The 21,571-nt window shown below is 36.8% G+C and overlaps 1 protein-coding gene across 1 annotated transcript in view; it reads left to right on the forward strand.

The window, feature by feature from the left end:
• The window catches only part of Col5a2 (collagen type V alpha 2 chain), a 139,340-nt gene that overhangs the window by 68,101 nt on the left and 49,668 nt on the right, over positions 1–21,571 (forward strand). Inside the window, exons 4-13 of the mRNA XM_004872303.4 lie at positions 3,461–3,493; positions 4,484–4,516; positions 6,041–6,094; positions 10,734–10,844; positions 12,659–12,736; positions 14,358–14,402; positions 15,253–15,306; positions 15,697–15,750; positions 16,814–16,867; positions 19,826–19,879. Of these exons, the coding sequence (XP_004872360.1) occupies positions 3,461–3,493; positions 4,484–4,516; positions 6,041–6,094; positions 10,734–10,844; positions 12,659–12,736; positions 14,358–14,402; positions 15,253–15,306; positions 15,697–15,750; positions 16,814–16,867; positions 19,826–19,879 (570 nt within the window). The remainder of the gene's footprint in view (positions 1–3,460; positions 3,494–4,483; positions 4,517–6,040; positions 6,095–10,733; positions 10,845–12,658; positions 12,737–14,357; positions 14,403–15,252; positions 15,307–15,696; positions 15,751–16,813; positions 16,868–19,825; positions 19,880–21,571) is intronic.

Here is a 21,571-nt window from a genome sequence, read left to right on the forward strand (position 1 = left end):
CTTCACACAAAACCGTGCTCTGAAATGTCTGAAAGCCTTTTATAAAGTTCAAAGTACCACACAAATTAAGTTGTAAAAAATAAATGAGTGCACTTCAGCTACTGTACTTAACAAGAGCAGATGCCTTTATTCTGTCCACTTTGTGGTCAACTTTTGTTTCTGCCACAAAGTTGTCAACTCTCTGGGGTCTAAGACTATTTCTTACTAGTCTTTATATTTCTGGTACTTATCATTGTACTTAATATATGCTTTACGCACATTAGAAACTCAGTATTCATTATATGGAAGAAGAAAGAAAGGACAGAAGGAAAACTCAGAAGGAAGGAAGAATGTTCTACTTTGGTTTGCAGTCCTCTCCCATTGGTTAAGAAGTAAAGACTCAAAAAAATTGAAAATTTTACAAAACACATCGCTTATCCTCCTCTCCTGTTCCACACCTTCAGGGAGCTTAAAATTGAATTCTGGAGATGAGCTGTGAATTTATGAGGACAGTGGTGGCATATGCTGTGACAATCAATGGTGACTCTAGCTGGACACAGCTAAACCCACTAAGTGGAGAGAATTTGTTTTCCCTTTCATTGCTCTCAGTTTTCAGAGTATCTTAAAAATTATGGCATTTGCTTTGATCTTACTCAAATAGGATGAACCCAGGCATTCACAGAGTAGAAAATGGGCAATAAGTCCAATTTTTATGGCAGATATTAGACATCTAGATAGCTAATTTAAATTTTCTTTACTTTTGCACAAGATGGAACTTCAAAAGCGATTTTATCAGATAATCAGACAAAGTAATGCTATTCCTTCATGTTAAATGAGAGTGATAATATCAAAGGTAGTTCTTGACCAGTTTAACACATTTTGATTCTCAGAGCAATAACCATATATATGTCTTTTTTGGCATAAAGGTAAGTAAAGCTATTGAGATTTGAATATCTATCAAAGAAGATGGACTGCAAATACTAATTCACATTTAATGGGTACATGAAAACTAGAGTAGATTGAGATAGATTAAGTTTTAAGCAAATTAGATAAATGAAACATAGATGGATGAGTAGATAGATACAACTATGAAACAAGATAAAAAAATCTAACAGTGAGAACTTCTCTTAAATAATCAGTTTTGTTCACTTAGTAATCACCTAACTTTCTAAGAGGCAACTGCTGGGCTATATCATTTACTGCCTTTCTCTAAAGGCCATGTGGAACAGATCAGTGAAGGACATGCTCAAAGTAGCTGCCAGTGTACCATACTCTAGTTGTGTGCAACTATCTACCTCATTTGTTGTTGATTTCAGCTCCTTTCAAATAGAAATTTCACCAGTATTCTTAGCAGGTTATTCCGTTTTCTTAATTTTGGCTAAAATAATTTTACTTCTTTTTTATGTGTTTTTCTGCTTATTCCAGAAGAAGTAATTTTCTCAGCATCATCTTTAAATCTCCTTTATTAACTGGGCACAAATTTATACACCATTTCTAAAGCAATTCAAATTCTGTCAGTATTTCAAAGAAGCATCTTCCATTATAGCTTTTACATGGCTAATTTGTATTATTTTAATATTTTAAAATGTGGAAGTAGTCTATAAGTGAGTGTATGTGGAAATAAGCCTTTTGCTTTTTACTTGGAAGTCTACATGTTTTGATCCCTCTTTCCCCTAGCCTCTGTGCAGGTTGTCTCTAGTGTGATGCATCCACTCTTACAGAAGTATCCCTGCTTCTGCAGGGACAATTTCTCTCTTCTGAATTCGTTTACCCCTCATTTCCAGGTAGTATTCACCTCAGCATTAGAATCAGCAAGAAGATGAAATTATTGTTAATTCTTCCATTGACTCCATCATTAAGATTATCAAGATTTTAAAATAATTTTTAAAATGTACTTTAAAAAATTTGTCATGTATGAGATACTATTGGGAAGATACCAGATTGTATTTTTTAGGGATACAACTTGTTCTACATCAAAAACCTTAAAAGCGTGTGATTTTTAATTCACAAATTTGACTTTAAGAAACATGTTCCTAATATCTCTGATATTAATCAGAGATGCCACACAAATATTTAGAAATAAGGATGTTCGTTGTAATGTTTTTGTTTTTGGTACCGGGGATCAAACTCGTGTCCTTGCGGTTGCACAGTAGGCGGTGAAACCACTGAGCTGAATCCCCAGCCCCAGTGTTTTTTTAATGTAAAAATGAGCCCCAAACTTCAAAGTAAAATAATGAAGCGTTGATCACATAAAGCAACTTGCACTGGTGTGTGGGAAACTAAGGACATCAGGATGCTCCTGGTGCTGACTCCTGCAAACTCAGTGGGGTATTCAGTTTTTTCTGTATATTTTCTCTTCTCTCAAAATTCCCTATGATGAACACATATCATTTTATAATCACGTGAAAGAATATTGTATGTGAAAAGAAATTCAATAAACTAGAACTCATTCTCCTTTCTCTAGATTTTGGATATAATTGAATACATATTCACTTTCCTCAATTGTCAAAGAGAAGGAATTATTTCATAATATACTCATGGAGATTCATAAACTCCAGAAGAATGTATTGGAAAATTCTGTGTAGTGTACTGAGAATATAAAGTGGTCTAAGATACAATGAAGGGCCTGGAGAACGAGATGTGTCAGAAGATAAATCCTGCAACAAAGAATACAAATGAATATGTAACAAAATAGAGGAACATAAATGTATAATGTATAATTATAACTCATTCAGTATTATTTAACTTCACATCATAAAATGAGTACACAGATTTAGAAAATCTAAAGTTCTATGAATCAAAACAAATTCTCTCTACCACTACTATATTAACTCCATGTTCTGACAACAAATAAACTGGCTTGACTGTGTGTATTTTAAGCTGTAATAGTCTCTTTTGCCTTTTAGTTTTCTATTAAGTGGACATTTTCAGCATTTTTCTCATATAGCAAAAATTATTGAACCGAAACTATTAGAGGTTTTCTTTTCTTTTTTATAAAATGAGTGAAGTCCCTAAGAGGGAAGCAAGTGTCTCAGGAATAACTCCTCATAACTGAGAACTATTGTCAGCTGCTGAAAACTACTGAAACTAAGTAAAATTCTTATCACTGTTGTATGAGTGTGAAATTCAAATCTATAAACGATTTTAACTTTCCTTTTGTTTTTTCAACATTTGGACAGTGTTTTTCAATAGCACTTTGTCTTTACCCCTTTCATCACAACTAATTTTTGCTCTAGCCAACACTTTGATTTGATCCATTTAAAATCTGAAGTAAAATAACTACACATTTCACAGGTTAGATCGATTATGTCCTTCAGTTGAACAGTGTGTTTTCCATGAATAATGTCTGACTAAATGTCTTAAAAAGTAACTTTCTTTTGTCATTTTTTACACTCCTTAGAATATCCCAGTGTGACATGTTCATACCTAAGGAGCTATTATATTTTACTAGTTGAACATTTTTTCTTTTTTTATTTCACAGGGACAAAAAGGAGAACCAGGATTAGTACCTGTCGTAAGTATATACACATACATCGTTTTCAAGTATAACTGTAGTATAGTTGTATATTAATGTTTCCTGTCAAAAAGGAAATTATTTTTATAACAAGCTTTTAGTCTAACAGAGGCAAGCTACAATAAATTAATGTTTTAAAACAATATTTAATGTTCTGTATTCTTAACATTTATAGCCTATAACTAAAGATAAAAACATCATAACTTTATAAAATTGACTGTATTGCATGTAGACATACACTGACAGTTTGTATAATAGTTTAGTGTTTCACACATTTGGAAATATATCATGCCTTAGTTGTCCTTGTAATTGTTATACATGAATTCTTCAGGTTTCTTTAGACTTGCAGATGATCAAATAGTGTGGTACTAAATAGGATGAAAGTTCTTCAACCACCATTCTCCTAGGTTCTAAAGAAGTTATTAGTCTGTCAAGACCAATTAATTTAATTTATTTAATGTTCATTTACTGGGCTGTGTTTAAATTTTTGCTTTTGTTTTAAATCTGCTTGTTTTTCCACAAAGATTACCAAAAATATAAGCCATTCATTATTTATTTCATTTAAAATCTTATGTTGCTTACTATGCTTAGATGCCCAACATTTTACAAACATTTATTTGACCACACAGTTATGAAAGAAAGTCATTTCATAATTATCATCACCATTTTACATTTCAGTTTCCATTTAGCCAAACTTAAGCACAGGGAGGATACATAATCAGTCTACAGTCACACAACTGCTAAGGAGAAGTGCCAGGATTTGAACTTAGCATTCTTAGGTCTTATTCACTATGGTAATATTGCCTCCCTGTGAGACAGTTCAAACTAGAAATCTTACCTCATAAGGCTAGGAGGAAATAGCATCAATTGAGAGTGCCCACTTGTTAAAAAATTCACTGGTGCTTTTGTTGCTATTATTTGTTTGACTATTAACTTTCCCAAAGCTCTATAGAAACGTTTCCTTTATAAATTTTCTTCTTTATTATTTAGGTAACAGGCATTCGCGGTCGTCCAGGGCCAGCCGTAAGTAATTTTCTCTGCCAGTCATCATACTCCTGTGTTCTTTGGGGTTTTAAAAGTCTGTAGAGATATGATATCCATGAGAACACGACATGATGTATGTTAAGTGCTTGGCTTCTACAAAGTGTTTTTCTTGAACCATCTTCAGGTGTAGGCATTCCTTTGTAGAAATGAATTACATATAGGGGATCATTTCATTCTGAAAAATATTTATTTCTTCCCACATTAGTGTTGGTTATAGGAAGGGCAAAACATTCCATTGTTACAGCATTAATTTTAGATTGACCTTGCTCATTGAAGTAGGTGCATTTTGGTCCATTTGGCTATGACTAAGAGTGGACTGTTTTATCTGCTTAAGTCTTATATGGTGGTAGAATTAGAGAAATTATACATCAGAATAGCATATTTCTCATTTTGCTTAAAAGACACTTTTAGGGTTGGATTATCAGCAGTATTTATATGTAACTAGATGGACACACTTGGACGTGTGTCATGTAAATTTAAAAACATATCAAGTAGGGGCCAGGGATTTAGCTCAGTGGTTTCACCGCCTGCTGTGCAAGCACAAGGACCTGAGTTCAATCCCCGGTACCAAAAGAAAAAAAAAATCCAGTAAGCTTAAGGAAAACACTAAAACAACAGACTTACTTTAGTCCTGCAGAGACTTTGCTTTTTGACAATGCTGTGTATAGTTCAGCTACCTGGGAGACTGGGGCAGGAAAATTGCTCGATCCCAGGAGTTCTGGGGCCTGCCTGTGTAACATATGAAGTTCCTATCTCTTAAAAATAAATCTGTTTGTTGAATTGGGTAAATGTGTAATCTATCTTCATAACTCAGTTGAAGGCCATAGTAGCATAGTAGCACTACTTTTGAAATACAGGAGTCATTTCTTATTTGAAGAGAGAAGTTATGGAAGGGGTGATATGGAAAATTTTAAGTGTGTTCCAAAAATAGAATGGAACTAATACCATATTTTAACTCAAGGAAAAAGTGATAGTAGAATGTACATAAAGCAGTAGTAAGCTAAAAGTATTTTCTATTTGTTTTATCAGCTGTTTGAACTGTGATAACTGTTTTGGGTATCATGGACCAACTTGGATTAATGAATTTCCTAAAATAATTGATAATTTAGGGTTTGCACATTTCTGTGAAACCAAACTGTATTTTTTGTGCCCAGAATTTAAGGGCAATAGCTTTACCTGGGAGAAGACAAATACCCACACAAATATAGTATCATTCTTAAAAGTTCGCAATCACCAGTCATTATAGTTAGCTCATTGAGCTTCATGATGCTGTAATGTGGTGCCTAATTCTTTATAGTTCTTCACAGTCTGCTCCTAAAATAAACAGTCCTGCATATACAGAACTTTCATATGCACATGCCTTTGTTTTCCCTAGTCTTCAATGTACTGAACTAACAAGTGTGATATTTGTGTTGTCCAACTGTATTTTATCAAACTAATTTTTAAAACAAACACAACCAAAAAATAAATGTTTCCAGGTGCTATCATTATGGTCTCTTTCAGGGTCCTCCAGGGTCACAGGGACCAAGAGGAGATCGCGGCCCCAAAGGAAGACCGGTAAGTGGACAGGGTCCTCACTGCACACAGATAGGAACCAAGCCAGCCAGTCTGCACCACGTGCCCGGGTCAGCAGAGAGCTAGTGACACCGCTACTCTGTCGCCTACCTAACCGTCACAGTGAATTCAGGTCACAATTGATTCTGTAGCCCTCCTAGTACCGAGGAAATTGTCAGGTTTTCTTAATGCCTATTATCTTAATAGATAACACAGGTAATAGTTCTTTGTTCTTTATAGGGTTGAATTACAATAAAGCAGAATTTGAGGAAATGTAATCAACACATCTTATTTCTGAAGTTGTCGCTCATGAGTAAGCAGTGCTGAAGAATGTACCATTAAAAAAAAACCACCTAAATTCTGTGATCTGTGGTTGCTATAGGAATAATCAAACTGGATAATAAAAAATAAATTATTAGAGGATAAAAATTACTTTCAAGTGGTTGCACAGCAAATTTATTTTTATGGCAGAACTCTGCCTTTTTCACTGAACAGCTGCTACAGAGGTATCAAATGAGCAATTAAAAAAAATTGACAGCCCTATTACAAGGTAAAGAGGACACCTTTGAATTGAAATAATCACCTCCATACCCTTGGAATAAAACATGACAATACATAATATGTGCCAACATTTTCTCTCATTATCCTCATAGGATGTATTATTCTCAACACTTGGTAGTACAATTCTTTTTCTTACATCTTTCTCATCCATAAAATACAATGTCTTTCACATATTGAATAACTATGTATTGTTATAATTATCTTGTATTATAACTAGAAAATTTTGTTTGATTTGCTTAATTTTCTACAGAAACTTAACTTGCAGTGGATTTTTAGTCTGCCTAATATGTATTTATCCATATCTAAGTGGATAAAAGAGCAAGAAAGCAATAGACAACTTTGATGTACAAATGAGGGCAAAACATACTTTAGATCACATTTCTAAGAACTCTTGCTCCTAGTTTCATGTTTGTCATTATTAGACACATCTTCCATTTCACCAAACAGTGTGATGTCGCCGCTTCTCTGCAGTGGAGCTAGTGTCCAGGTGGTATTCACAGGTGTGCCAAAGAAGGACAATGGCCCAGAAGTCAGGTGGAGACCACAGTGCGGGGCGACAGGCTTTGCTCTCACTGCTTTGTGCTCCATTCTTCCTTGCTGTTCTAAGAGCATCCTGGGCAGTGTTGGCAGTTTAAGCCCTGCTTGGTCTCCCGATGTCTGTCCAGGGTCTAGAATGACAGAGATGGATAGAAGATGGATTCAGATACATGGAGGGTGGATGGTCATGCAGAAAATATTTTGTGTCAGTGTGTTTGTACAGTGTAAGGGACTGGTAACACTAAGTCCACGTCCAGGTGGAAGTGGCTATGGAAGAGTGGCCAGACTTCCAGAATTCCTGCTTAGGATCCAATTAGCTTACTCTCCCACCCTCTTGTTTCTCTTCTCTTACCTTCTTGACTTAGTGTAGGATGTAGTTCATTTCATCTTGGTTAGGCCTGAGACACACCATGTGAATTGAGTTCGATTATTGTGTGTGTGTATAAAAAGAAGAGAAACGTAGTTATTTATGAGGAAGCAAGATAATCCTGACAGATACCCATGTAGAAAATCGGTTCCTCTGTTTATCCTAGTAAGCAAGCAGTGGTGGGATGGCAGATGTTCAACAAGACTCTCTTTAGAAAAACTAAAAATGTGTAACTTTTGGTGATTTCCCTTGTGTAAATACCCCTGTGGTGTCTGATTCCAGCTAAAGCAAAGCCTCACAGAGTACTCATAGGTAGAGTGTTTGGTTTCAGATCCAATTCTTCCAGGAAATGCTTAGCTGGACTAAAATTGCTGCTATATCACAGTTCAGGGTGGTATCAGAATCATAAATACCACCTTTCTTGCCCTGCTTCCATCATCATCAAACCACACAAAGGCTCACAATGTGCAGCATGGTTTCTCCACCTCAACACGGCTGATAATTTGGGCCAGATAACTCCTTACGCATTGCAGGATATTTTGCTACTTTGTATGAGATGCCAGTAACAGCCCCAACCCCATCTAACTGTGACAACGAGAAATATCTCTTGATGTTGCCAAGTCTGAGTAAAATTGCTCTGGATCGAGAACTACTGACAGATACTCTCTTGAAGCCTTCAGTACTAGCCAGAGATTTTCATAGCTTCTGTATCACACGTCTTCAGTTTTATATGTGTTGTCCGAGTCACTTCAGAATGACAAAGCAGTAGCCTATCAGTAGGATAGGCCACCAGTAGCCTGCTGAGTTGTGATAGCACGGGATACTTTACCTTTAAGAGTATCAGCTTCTCATCTATAAACAGAAAATGTAATCGTTCCCGCAGCTCTAACATTCTACAGTGGATGTGCGTGAGTGCACATATGCGCATGCATGTGTTTGTGAGTGATATTGTTAACCAGCAGTAGGTAAGGTTCAAATAAAGTTCTTCACCAGTTATATCTTTTCTACTTGTGAACGTTTTAAGGTCGCCACCTAGTGGCCATCTGTAAATACTTTTTGGCGGGATAAGTGCTATTTATGTAAATGGCTGCCAGAGACTGTACTAGAGTATTCGGGCCAAGGCAGGGAATGATAATAAATAGAAAATTTACCTTAATATAAAAAAACTATGTGATTCACTTCACTTGGAAATATAAAAATATGTTTTTAATGAATTCCCCAATTATAATTTATTTTTAATGTTTAACTGTAAAACATTCTGGATTATATTTTTCTCACGTGCCCTTCCAATTTTATTTGTCTTCACTTTATTTTGGATAATTTTCATTTTTTAATTAATTTTAAGCTAAAGTTGTAAAAAATTCACACTTGAAGGTTATTTAAAATGAATTCTAGGAAGAGTCAGAGTGAATCAAAAAGTCAGTGAAAATGTGGGTTTTCTTCAGATGTAAGTATGAAATCTAATCAATAGTAATCACGGAAGATTAGAGAAATACACAAGCTATTTGAAGAACGAATATTACCCAAACATCACTACTCACATGGACACTAAACATAGTTTAATATTTTGTCTTTGGAAATGTTGAGAGCAGAGATTATGTTTTAACTCACTTTTTGTACAAAATAACCAATTATCATTTAGCCATTAAACATTGCAAAAAAGTTTTCCACACGAGGCTGTTTGAATACGTCAGGCCGTTGCTTTTTCTACACCACTACTGATAACACATTTCCAAGTGTGTTCACGTTCATGTGATTTGGAAACCTAGACAGCACTTACACTCAGCCTCTGTTGTGTGTAATGAAAAGAGTAAAGTGAAGTTTTAGTGGTTTAGTTTGCTTAAAATAAGAGACTAATCTTCTACGAAATCTTTTTTTTTTAAATGTGAGTTTTCAGCTTATTTATCCACTTCAATTTGAATCAATTTGCTTATTCATCCTTCTACTCCAAGAAATGAACATGCCTACGTGTGTCTGTATGACATGCCTATTTCTTAGAGTACTAGCATACGTGCCACATACACGTTTTTGTTTGTGGAAATATATTTAAAATATTAATATCAAATATAATTAAGTATATAAAGTATTTTCACACACATTAGTACAAATTTTCAATTGCTATTATACCACACTCCCCAAACCATCATATGCAAACTGCCCTCTCTACCTCTTTGCCCTACGCTTTCCCCTTGCACTATTGGCTCAATTTTTAATTGCTTCCTAGCCAGTAGCTACTCTCTCGGATAAGTATGAGAAGTTTCTTTACTATGAAGTTCTAACATCATGTACTATATTTTCTCCGTTCCTGCTTTTAATGATAGAAAGTATATCATCGTATGACTTCTATGTTCCTTGCTTTCCTTTTAAAGTGTGTTAAGACTCTTTTAAGACTAACAAGCCAGAAAATACTTAGCAAGACCGAGGGGAATGATGAGGTTAGGTGATGGAGCTTTTCCAGGACTGAGGACGTGGCTGTTTCCCAGGCTGCCTTGGGAATGTAGGTTAGGAGAAGGGTGGAGTTTGGCAGCTGGAGTCATTACTCACTTCTCTGAGGACCAGACGTGGCCAGATCACAGTGCCTGTGTCTCTAATTTCTCATCGGTCTATTCTACCTCTTGGGTGGGAAAGGACAATAACATATGCCAGACTTGAAAAACTAAAGGGGACCAGAATGTGAAAATGTAATACACATGCATTGAGTGTCTGCTATGGACCAGAAACTATGCAAAGCATTAAACAATTACAAAGATGAAAACCCCACAAACTCCAAACAAGGGACCCTCACATTTTTGAGGGTTGGAGGGAAATGAAGCTAAGGAGGCATATTCATAGTTAACTATAATCTAATACAGATGAGTGAATTTTAAAATTGTTGATTGAATACTGTTGAGCAACAAAACTCAACCAAATAGGGAAGCTCATTCTAGAATGCTGTTGACCGAAAATGAAGACTATGTGAATTTAACATATCAAGTAAAAGTCTTAAACTAGACCATATCTCAGTGGTAGAAGCTCTGATCAGTGTTGAAGTCGACAGTGTCCACATAGCTGAAGTGTCTAGATTGCCATTCATGTTTAAAATAATCAACACAGCTGCCATCAAGAAGTCTGTGCTTTCAGCTTCCTGCTAAGTATACTTTTGGCAGTGGGTTCTAATTTACACTGACTTTTTTCCAGGGTCCTCGTGGTCCTCAGGGAATTGATGGAGAACCAGGTATTCCTGGCCAGCCTGGTTCTCCGGGACCTCCTGGACATCCTTCTCACCCAGGACCCGATGGCATGAGCAGGGTGAGTTGGCCACTGTTCAGTGTCACATCTGATAATGCGCTAAATTATTGCTTTACTGTTATGAGTTCAGATTGTGTCCGTTCAGGTACTGGAACTGGACTGTAAGGGCTGTTATGGGAATGCACACTCCTTTGAAGAAACAAAATTAACACATCCACCATGGCCTCTTGGAAAATCCAAAGTAGCATCTTGGAAAGTGCTGCCTTAGATGATTTGTCTTTATCAACGTCAGTTCTGGATGCCATGAACTTTGTTCTTTCTTCTGCCCCTAAAGGAGCACTGGCATTGCCCCTCTATGAACCGGAGAGATTTCTCTCTCTCCTGTTGATCTTGGGGCCCAGAACACTGACAAAATCAATACCAAATCCTTCCACCAGGAGAGCTTGACTGGAGGGGAGATCTGGGATGGGAAAGGGAAGTAAAAATGATGAAGATGCCGTATGTATATGTACCAATTCCCCGAGATGGATGCCCTCTGGGGTTTCCAAACCCTGGGCCATAGACCAGCCCGGGTCCCTGGCCTTTTAGGAACCTGACCACAAGAGGGGTGAGTGGCAGACAGGTGAGGGAAGCTTCCTCTGTCTTCACAGCAGCTCCCATCGCCAGCTCCTGGCCTCTGCCTCCTGTCAGGTCGGGTGGGAGGGTGAGACGTGCGAGTCTCAGAGGAGCTGGAACCCTACTGGGACCTGCACACCAGGGTTCTAGGTTGTGGGCTCCTTAGCATCCCCCCGAAGCCCACCCCCACCACACCCTGGTCCATGGAAAAATTGTCTTCCAGGAAACCAGTCCCTGGAGACTGGGATATAATCTCTACATATTGCAAACATATACTGACAAGTAAAAAAATAAAGAGAGAGAGATGTGAATCATAAAACAAGAATAAGCAGATCAGGTTATTTTTGTATAATTAAGACTTTTAGTTTTAAAAAAGAGACATCTGTGATAATGTGTATGAGAAAGTCACTAAAAATCCTGCCTAATTATTGCCTAAATTTTAGTTTCCTGTGTGAAGTAAAAAAAATGTCTGTCTGACTCTGAATTCTTAGAGATCTGGCGAGAAGAGAGAAGAGGGAAATGTGTAACTCTGAATAGCATTTCTGGTTTATAGCAGTTCACATGTGTTTCTCAACTGATTCTCAAGGATCACCAACTTAATTTTTTAAACAATAGACACACTTTTTTCCTCACTAAACTGTGGAAATTAATGGAATTACTAGAATGGAGATGGACAGTCTTGGTCACTTCGATTACCAGAGTTTTTTAAATGTGCAAGAGAATGGATAAAACTGCTTCTTATCCTTGGAACATTCAGAGATTCATTTAAAAGATTATAAATTTCTTTAGCAATTTATGTAAATGCAATGTAAAATTTAAGTACCATGGTCAAAGAAAGAAGGTTTATCATCTACCTACAATAGTCTGAAATGGAAGGAAGTGTCTTCAGCACATATATTAATGGTGCCCTTGAGGCTTTGTTTGAAAATGTGTCATGCTTTCCCTCATCGAGCTTGGAAGTCAGAAAAAGAGATTTAACCCTGAGATCCATTGGACTGAGGACTTATAAGAATGACCCATGCATCAGTTCTCAGACATTTTTCCCATTGTAAAACTCTCTGGGGACAATAGCCCATCACAAGCCCACACAATAAAAATCAACTCCAATCTTCCTTCCATGCTTTAAAGTCATAGGTTTAAAACGATACTTAGAAGAGGCATTCTGTAAGAACCGCAGAGAGTGCATAGTGCTCTATTTAAAAAATATGTCATTGCACATTTTAAACTGTGGAAATCATGTCAATGTGTTGCTTTTACAGCCATTTTCAGCTCAGATGGCCGGGTTGGATGAGAAATCTGGACTTGGGAGTCAAGTAGGATTCATGCCTGGCTCTGTGGTAGGTACAAATTTCACTGATAACCAAGGGGTTTGTAGAAAAATAATTATAAAAAGAGAAGCTTGAATTAGCTAGTCAAAAAATAGTGTGTATTTTCTTAAACATATCCATCCGTCTATCCATCTGTCCATCCATTTGTCCATCCATCCATCCATCCACCCACCCACTCATTTATTTATCAAGCTCTACTATGTATGATTTGATAGCTGCGTGGATTTGTAACCACACAAAGTATTTGTGGACACTAATAAAGGAAAAAAATAATAATGCATTTTAAGATTTATAACTACCAGGACCACAAAACTGTCCCTTTTAATTTAAAAAAAGTTATAAGCAGCTGTTAGAAATACTGATTTTGCAAAAGTTTGAAATAAGAAGTATTTTGCTACTTGCATTTCATCACTTCCTACTCAATATTCGCTGGCTACCTTATTCTAGCAATTCCAAGGCTTCTGGGCAGGGCTTTCTCACAAGCTCTATCTTCTTTTGAATTTTTTCGACTAGCCAGAAAGACTCCTATTTTTCACCGTGCACTTAGTTTATGCTGGGTATTTGGAGCAATGCAAGCTCATAGAATGAATTAACTCTTTTCAAGCCAACTCTCTTGTGCTTTTGTTCATTTTAATATAATTCAAAATCATTCCAGATTAATAGACTTTCAGGCAATAAGTTTAAAGTTAGACTTCATTGATGATCACCTCTCTACCCATCCTGAGGCCATAATTATGAATACATTAAGCATTACTTGTATGTATTTTAAAAATTACTAGTAAGGTACTGTCATTCAGGGATGATCTTGGGGTATTTTTCTGAGATACATGAGTTTTTATCCATTTGAAGTTTAAATTAAATATGTGTTGCTTTTAAGGGAACTTTTCTTACTAACTAAAATATCTAATCCATTCAAAGCAAAATTGAAGATTCTTTGTCATAAGAATAAACTTGATTTTAGTTGAGTCAGTTGTACCTTCTAAAGTTTGACATTGTAAAAACTTACAGTCGTGTACAGTATTAAGTTCCCTTACATTGCATTTTCCTTTGCTTCCCTTTGCTACGCCTCAGGTAATAATTTCACATGAAATGAGGGAAGCTGATGTCGGTATTTCCTATATATGTTGTGGCAGAAAGAAAGAACTCAGGGAGCTCAGTGCCCCAGACAGGTTTCAGCCAACATTGAAAATAATCTAGCCATTATTATTGGTTTCATAAGCTTTTACTTTAACCTGTTCATTTAAGTTTTGAAAGTTATCTGCTGTAAAGCTGAATAATTGAACACTTTGATAACTACTTTGTGCCTGCCAAGATTTTACTTTCTTCAGATGTTCTGGTTTAACAGAAACATCCTTTAACAGGCAAGTGCTGTAGTTCCAAAGCTCCTGGGTATGTGCCGGCGTGCTGTTTATTTCTCTTTGTGACACTGAGGGCTGTGTAACATCACCCCAAAGGTTGTCCAAGCTTTAATCTCCCTGATGTTATCTGCCTTCCAGATGAGTGCAGATGGAGGCTGTCAGGCACTCCCTCTGCCACTGCTTAACATGCTCAGATTCCAAAGCTGATTCCACATTTGCAAAGTATTAATTGTCATGCACACTGTGCAACTTTTCTTCTTCTTTGTTTTAAGGGTCCTGTAGGCCCAAGGGGACCTCAAGGTTTACAAGGGCAGCAAGTAAGTCTGTTTATAATTAAATTATACACTGCAGCAAAAATAATGTATACCAAGGTCTGTGGGACATGATTGCTTCCGGCTGGCTTTTAAATTACATAATTGTAATGTTCACTTTGAATGGCCTGTAAAGTAATTTTCACCCACTTAGAAATGGATGCAGTCTATTTTCTCAGTTTCTTCATGGGGCTACATCTTTATCATCTGATTTCTTTATGTGACTGATTTCCAATCCTAGGACTTCTGCGCCTTTGCCTCTGATATAACAGATGGTTATCTTGTGTTGTGAGGAAAATTTTCATAATGGAGTATGAGGCTCTGACAGGGGATCAGCAGAGGACGTTACTGTATGGTATTATGATAGATGAAAGTCAAGACGATCCTGCTGTGGCACCTTTAAAAAGAAGATAATAGTATATGCTTTCTATGCCTCATTGTGATGGACAGCTGTTTTATTTGTTGGGGAAGTGATTTAACAGGCATAACGAAGCAATTTTTCAAAAAAGAATGAAAGTAATTTTTCAAAAGAATGAAAAGAATCGTTAGGTCAGCCAAGGTTACTATAGTGTTATAACCATGTGTGATGAATGGAAAAGTAGCTGTCGATGGCGGTGATACAGTTCATGATGATGATGATGATGATGATGGTGATGATGATGGTTACCACTGACTGAGCATGCACTTTTCAGATTAGGAAACTGCATTATAGACAGATGGAGTAATTTGCCCAAAGTCATATGGCTGGAAGATGGCAGGGCCAGTAATCCAAACAACCACACTATGTCTTGCAGAGAGCATAGGATTTGGTATTCTGTTTTCCTTTGGGTTGTTTATTTCATTTGTTTGATTGTAGGGTGGCGTAGGACCAGCAGGACCTCCTGGTGAACCTGGTGAACCCGGACAAATGGTAAATGTCAAGTGAGCATGCAGAGCCGGTTCCACTTGGTTCGTACTCACAGTGATGTTCCCGGGTCCTCTGCAACAGAGCGAGAAATAGCAGTGCAGTTTGGTAGCCCTGTCCCATGGACTCCACTCAGGCTCTGTTTTCCTTATGTTAGAGTATTGAAATTCAAAGGCTTTGAATAGAGGCACTGGACAGTGCTGAAGTCTGTGCATTTGTACAATTGAACATCTTTTCCCTATTGAGCATGTGATTTGAGAGATACAACTGAACATTCAAAACATTCATAAAACCATTGTCTTTGGTATTTTTTCATTATCTCAACAGTAGTTTGGACTACACTGTTGGCAGTAAGAGGTAAACATTAATTTCCCTGCCATTTTGTTTTATTATTAGGGTCCAATTGGTGCTCGTGGACCCGAGGGCCCCCCTGGGAAGCCAGGTGAAGATGTAAGTTTCCTTTTTTCACTTTTCTTTGAAGTCTTGCAGAGACTAAGAAGTGTTAACAAGAATGTATTAATTCCAATTTCATTTCCCTTACCCTACTACCTTTCATGAAATTTAATTCAAAATTCATAACATTTTACAAATCTCTAAAAAAGATCTTAATTTTGATAGTATTATATTAAGAACTGTTTCTCTTATGCATTCTCTAGGATTAAGATTTCTCCAAGAGCTATTTGAATTGTTGTCACAGTCTGAACAATCACCCTTACAGAGAGTTTAGGATTTCATATTCTAAAACCCTTGCTTGTAGAACCACTGAAATGACCTGAAAGAAAAATAATAAATAGCTCCTCTTGTAGAGCAATACATCATTATGAGATCTTAATTAAGTGAAGTTTAAAAATTGTGTTATATTGTTGTATAAGCTACTAAAGTATATGTCACACATATACGATATGCCAATATGTATCCCTAAAGTTAAAATATAATTACAGAACTTAATAATAAGTAAGTAAAGAAGAGTGTGAACAGTGTATTTGATTTTCTAGATTCTTAGTTGTCACAAAGTTGAGTCAAAATTATAGTAGGGCATTTGTTTCCATACGACACTAAATGAAGTAAATATTTCTACTTGTGAGTTATGATATTTATTTAAGCAGATGACACTGAATTTTGAGGTACACAAAGTAATTCTGGAGGGTTTTGTTTTTTCACAAAAAGAGAAATGGTAAGTAGTATTTGAAGGAGCTATGTTTGTAATATATGTACATATATATATGTAAATTTTAATGTTCCTAAAATGGTGAGCTAAATCAGACCAGGACAATTTATAGCCAGTTATTCTCCCGAATAAACTAATGAAAGTTTCACATACTGAATTGCAGAAGGAATTTCTGCCAGAGCATAGAGTCTTGGTTGTTTGTTTGTTTTCTTTTCTTTCATGGTTTAGAGCATCACACATGAACTTTCTAAAGACTTTTTATCTGCAATTTATTTGTGATCTAGTGTAACAGAAAAATGTTTCAATCCTTCTATACCTTCTCCTTGCTTTTTTTCCCACTTGAAGGGTGAAGCTGGTAGGAATGGAAACTCCGGTGAAGTGGGATTTTCAGGATCACCTGTAAGTCTATACTTCTCAAAGTAATGACATAAAGACAAACTTCAAGAAATAAGGAACATTAAAATAACTTGCAATCCATTGTATAAAAATGTGCTAGACACCAACTAAATGCAGACCACCAAGCAATGTTTCCTTTGGGAAGACATAAAATAGCACAAGGCATTTACCTAGAATTCCAGCTAATTGCAACTCCTGCTTTGTATTGGCACCGTATAAATAATCCTAACCCTAGAGCTAAAGAGTTATATCATAACCTAATATGGATTAAAGTGTTATGGACACTCTCCAAAATGACTATCAAATTTTCAGAAAATAAAAAAAGTTTCAGAAGTCATCAGCCTGGCCTTTTGACGATTCCAACGCTTCAATCTTATTTATCGTTTTATTTTATATTATCCCACATGTCTAAAACAGTAGCCTGAAAGAGGTTGTTAGCTTGTTTATCATCTAGGGACAGTGAATTATGGACAAGATGCCTCTTTGGCTGTTCCCTGGACCTTAATGTTGGCTGAGATTCTTGATTAATATACTTGGCCCTAACATCTTATGACAAGACATAATGATTGCTAGGCCTCCTAATGCAGCTGTTCCCCGCCCCCCTTGACTCACTGAAGGGACAGGACCATGGCCACTTTCTCCACCAGAATTCAGGACCCGGGCCACTTGAACAACCCCTGGACCCACCTGTTTGTCACTCCTCACATTGCTGTGCTAGGTCCTCCTGAAGGAGTTACACAAAAATGGGGATGCTTAGAGCATGATAAGCAAGCCAGAGCTCTCCTCTGACATTCCACTCTTATGGGTTCTCCTGCCCAACGGCCCCTAAACTGATCCGGTCTGCTACTTACAACATCCATTATCACTTCCTAATGTTTCTACCACTCAGTGCAATGCACAGTACCGCATTACTCTCTCCATTCTGAAATGTACGTTGATGAGGTTCAATGCTGGGAATTATTTTTTTAAACAAATGAATGCTGACCTTTAACAGGAATTTGCAAGGCCCAAAGGATTATTTAATTTCAGTTGCGAAACCAGCCTTCCTTCCCCTTGCTCCCTCTCCTCTGGTCTCCCATCCATCTATCTGGGAAGGCAATGCGGACTAAGGCTGAGGGTTAGTCATCAGCACAACTCCCTGCTGGGCTCTTGCACACTCACAGTGGGCCCCCGGGGGCAGGGACGGTTTCCTGCCAGCTTGTCACAGATGTGCTCTGCGAGCTCCATGCAAACACGTGTGATTGTGCAGTGATCATAGTCCTGGGCCAGCAGAATGAGAATTCTTTATGAGCATTAGGACATCTGGCTCATTTTCGTGTTATACTGGGGATATGTAATCACAGGAGAATTTCCTTCCCAGGCCACAAAAAACTGAATTAACTAATTATTAGTTGTGCATTGAATCGCCTGCCCAGGATGGAAGGGAGACAGATCTCGGGAAAAGGGAAGACTCCAGCTGCAAAACTTAGACTTCTAGCCAGGAGAGAATTCCTAAGCAGGGGTTATGTAAACAGAAGAATTAGTGGGGACTCGTTTGTTTAGAGAGCAGATTCAGTGCACCTCTACTGTGAGACCCTCAAAACACTAAAGAAATATTTTCTCTGCAAGGAGTTGCAGAGAAATTATTGCCTTGATTTTAGCACATGAATATCATTTATTAAGTGGCTTATTCATTCACTTAATAAAAAGTGAATGAGGGTGATGTTCAGAGAGCAGGGGCTTTAGGGTCTATGTAAGACTGTACGGCACAAGAAGAGAATCCTTAGGGAAGACTAAACGCACTATGCGATTTTTGAAATATGAGACCATGTTTTCACTCAGTTGTTTATCTGGTGATCATTCATTGAATGCCTACTAGCCAGGCAAAAAGCTAAGTGGCAAGGATATGAAGACTAATGATAATAATTAAAAATTGATAATAATTGATAGCATCAATCTAAGCTCTCAAGGAGCAAAATCTACTGGTGGAAATGTAATGGAAATTCAATGCAAAACCAAATTGATGTAGACAATGGGAATAAGGAGATAATTAGGTCTCACACCATTATTGATTTTAAGAGAATATACAGAAAAAGTTTCAAGCATTGTTTCAAAATAGCTGTACCACTTAATGTGATTTTTGTTGTATTACAGTTGTTCTTTTAAATTTAATGTGCTTCAGTAGAAGATACATAGAATTGGCAGAAATTTAGAAATTAGTCAAGAAACCAAGCCATTCTCATATTTTCTGAACTTTCTGTTGGATATTTCACCTCATTTATTTTTTTATTAAGTTTATTGGTACAATTTAGATGTAAACTACAGTTACATTCATCATTGGGATCTTGTACCTTTACATGATGTATCTTGGTTCTTATTTTTTCCCCATTCCCCTGCCCTCCCTTTATTTATTTTTAAGGAATTAGAAATCCAGAAAGATTGTCCTGAATACTTCATAAAAATTTTAGAGCACTGTATAATATTATCCTTCCCATTATATCCTGCTGCCAATGTTTAGAAATTCAGAGAAAATAACAAACATTGGCTTGTTATAAATGAATTTACTCTTATACCAGAAATAAAATGCAATATAAAATGAGAAAAGTGATTTTCCCCTTACATTCCTCTCCTTAATTTTCCCCCTGTATAATGACCTAGTCAATTAGGACACTGAGCATGCTGATTCACACCAATTTTTTCTTGCTACTAATAATGACAGGTGAGAGCATTTGAAAATCTGAAAACATAATCAAATCAATATCTGGATCAGTATACATCTTCGTGCAAGTCATGTTTCCATTTCTGACTGTGTTTGCTTTGTTACTCTTTGATCACTAGATATGTGTTGATAGATGAAGGTATACTGCTATGTCGGTGAAAACCATGTATCAAGTATCTTTGGTATCTTTGTGATAAAAGGATATTAAGCAATTTTCTACTCATATTAATGACCCTAAAGTGCCTTATCTATGTTTTCCCTAGGGAGCTCGAGGTTTCCCTGGGGCTCCTGGTCTTCCAGGCCTGAAGGGTCACAGGGTAAGTTCAGTCCCTTGCAGGCCTCCCTGATACCACGGTTTACTGAGTAGGGTCTGGTGAGCATTACTTTGGGCATCTTTACAATTCTCTTTGACAATTGTTCTTAACTGGCTGTGGCTGCAATATTCATTGTTAATTGCTGAAATCACAATGTTCTTTTACATTTCCTGTGAATTTCATTTTATTTTACAAAGAAATATAATTTGGGCCAGGGATTTAGCTCAGTGGTTCCATTGCCTGCCCTGCAAGTGCAAGGACTAGAGTTCAATCCCCAATACCAAAAAAAAAAGAAAAAAGAAAAAAAGAAATATAATTTGAGCTCTGATTATGTATCAGATGCTAGGCTATGAAAGAGAACATAATGATGAATGAAAACAGTCTCTGGCCAGCAGCTTCAGAAAATAAAGGACACAGTTAAGAAAATAGGCAATATGGAATAAATGACATAATTCAAGTACAGAGTTCACCAGATCACAGGAGGGACTTAGCCCAGTCTTAGAGGGTAATAGAATGCTTCTTTTATAACTCCAAATAATATGTGGCTCTTCCATATTGTAATATATAGATCATTCTATCTTTTGTCTGTCTATCCTTTTTTTTCTTTTTTGGTACCGGGGATCAAACTCGGGTCCTTGCAGTTGCAAGGCAGGCGGCTGAACCACTGAGCTAAATCCCCGGCCCTTTTTTTCCTTCCTTTCTTTTCTTTCTTTCTTTCTTTCTTTCTTTCTTTCTTTCTTTCTTTCTTTCTTTCTTTCTTTCTTTCTTTCTTTCTTTCTTCTTCCTTCCTTCCTTCCTTCTTTCTTGCTTTCTTGCTTTCCTTCTCTCTTTCTTCTTCCTCTCTCTCTTTTTTCCCTTCATTCTTTCTCTAACTGAAAGTGAACCTGGTATTCATTTAGTGTGTCTCTTACTAGTCTCTGTTTCAAGTAGTTGAGCTGATCAGAATGTTTGCTGCCCAAATTATTAAATGTAGTTATTCTTCCGTGTCTGCTAAGGATTGGTTCAGGACCTTCCCAAGGATACCAAAAATCCATAAACAGGAAATTCCCTTGCATAAAGTGGCATAGTATTTGCATATAACATAGGCACATCTTACCATATATTCCAAATTACCTCTAGACTACTTATAATACAATATAATATAATAGACTACTTATAGGCAATATAATAGAATAGACTATAATACCATATAATATAATAGACTACTTATAATACCTAAAGCAATATAAATATTATGAAAATAGTCATTATACTGTGCTTTTCTTTTTTTGATAGTGGGGACTGAACTCAGGACCTTGCGCTTGCCAGGCAGGTGCAGTGCCATTGAGCTAAATCCCTGGCCAATAGTCATTATACTGCATTGCTCAGAGAATCATTAGGAGAGAGAAATGTGCACATTTTCAGTGTAGATGCAACCATCACAGGCTAACTACAGAGTACAAGTCATCAGCAATGCAACTTGCTTTTTCCACAAATATTCTCAATACTTTATTGGTTGAATCCATAGATGCAACACCTGTGGATATAGGGAACCATTTATATTTTGAATATCATTCTTGGATATAACTCATATTTTATAACTATAGAACTCTATAACAGTGTGCTTCCTCTAAAACTGGTATGATTTCACTTGCTGCTGTAGATTAAATTTTCATGAAGTTATGATTGTTTGATGATTGCCAACACTGCAGGTTG

This window comes from Heterocephalus glaber, unplaced genomic scaffold (assembly GCF_053883595.1).
Source record: "Heterocephalus glaber isolate CG9 unplaced genomic scaffold, H.glaber_assembly_v1.0 deba00001058, whole genome shotgun sequence".
Taxonomy (NCBI): Eukaryota; Metazoa; Chordata; class Mammalia; order Rodentia; family Bathyergidae; genus Heterocephalus; species Heterocephalus glaber.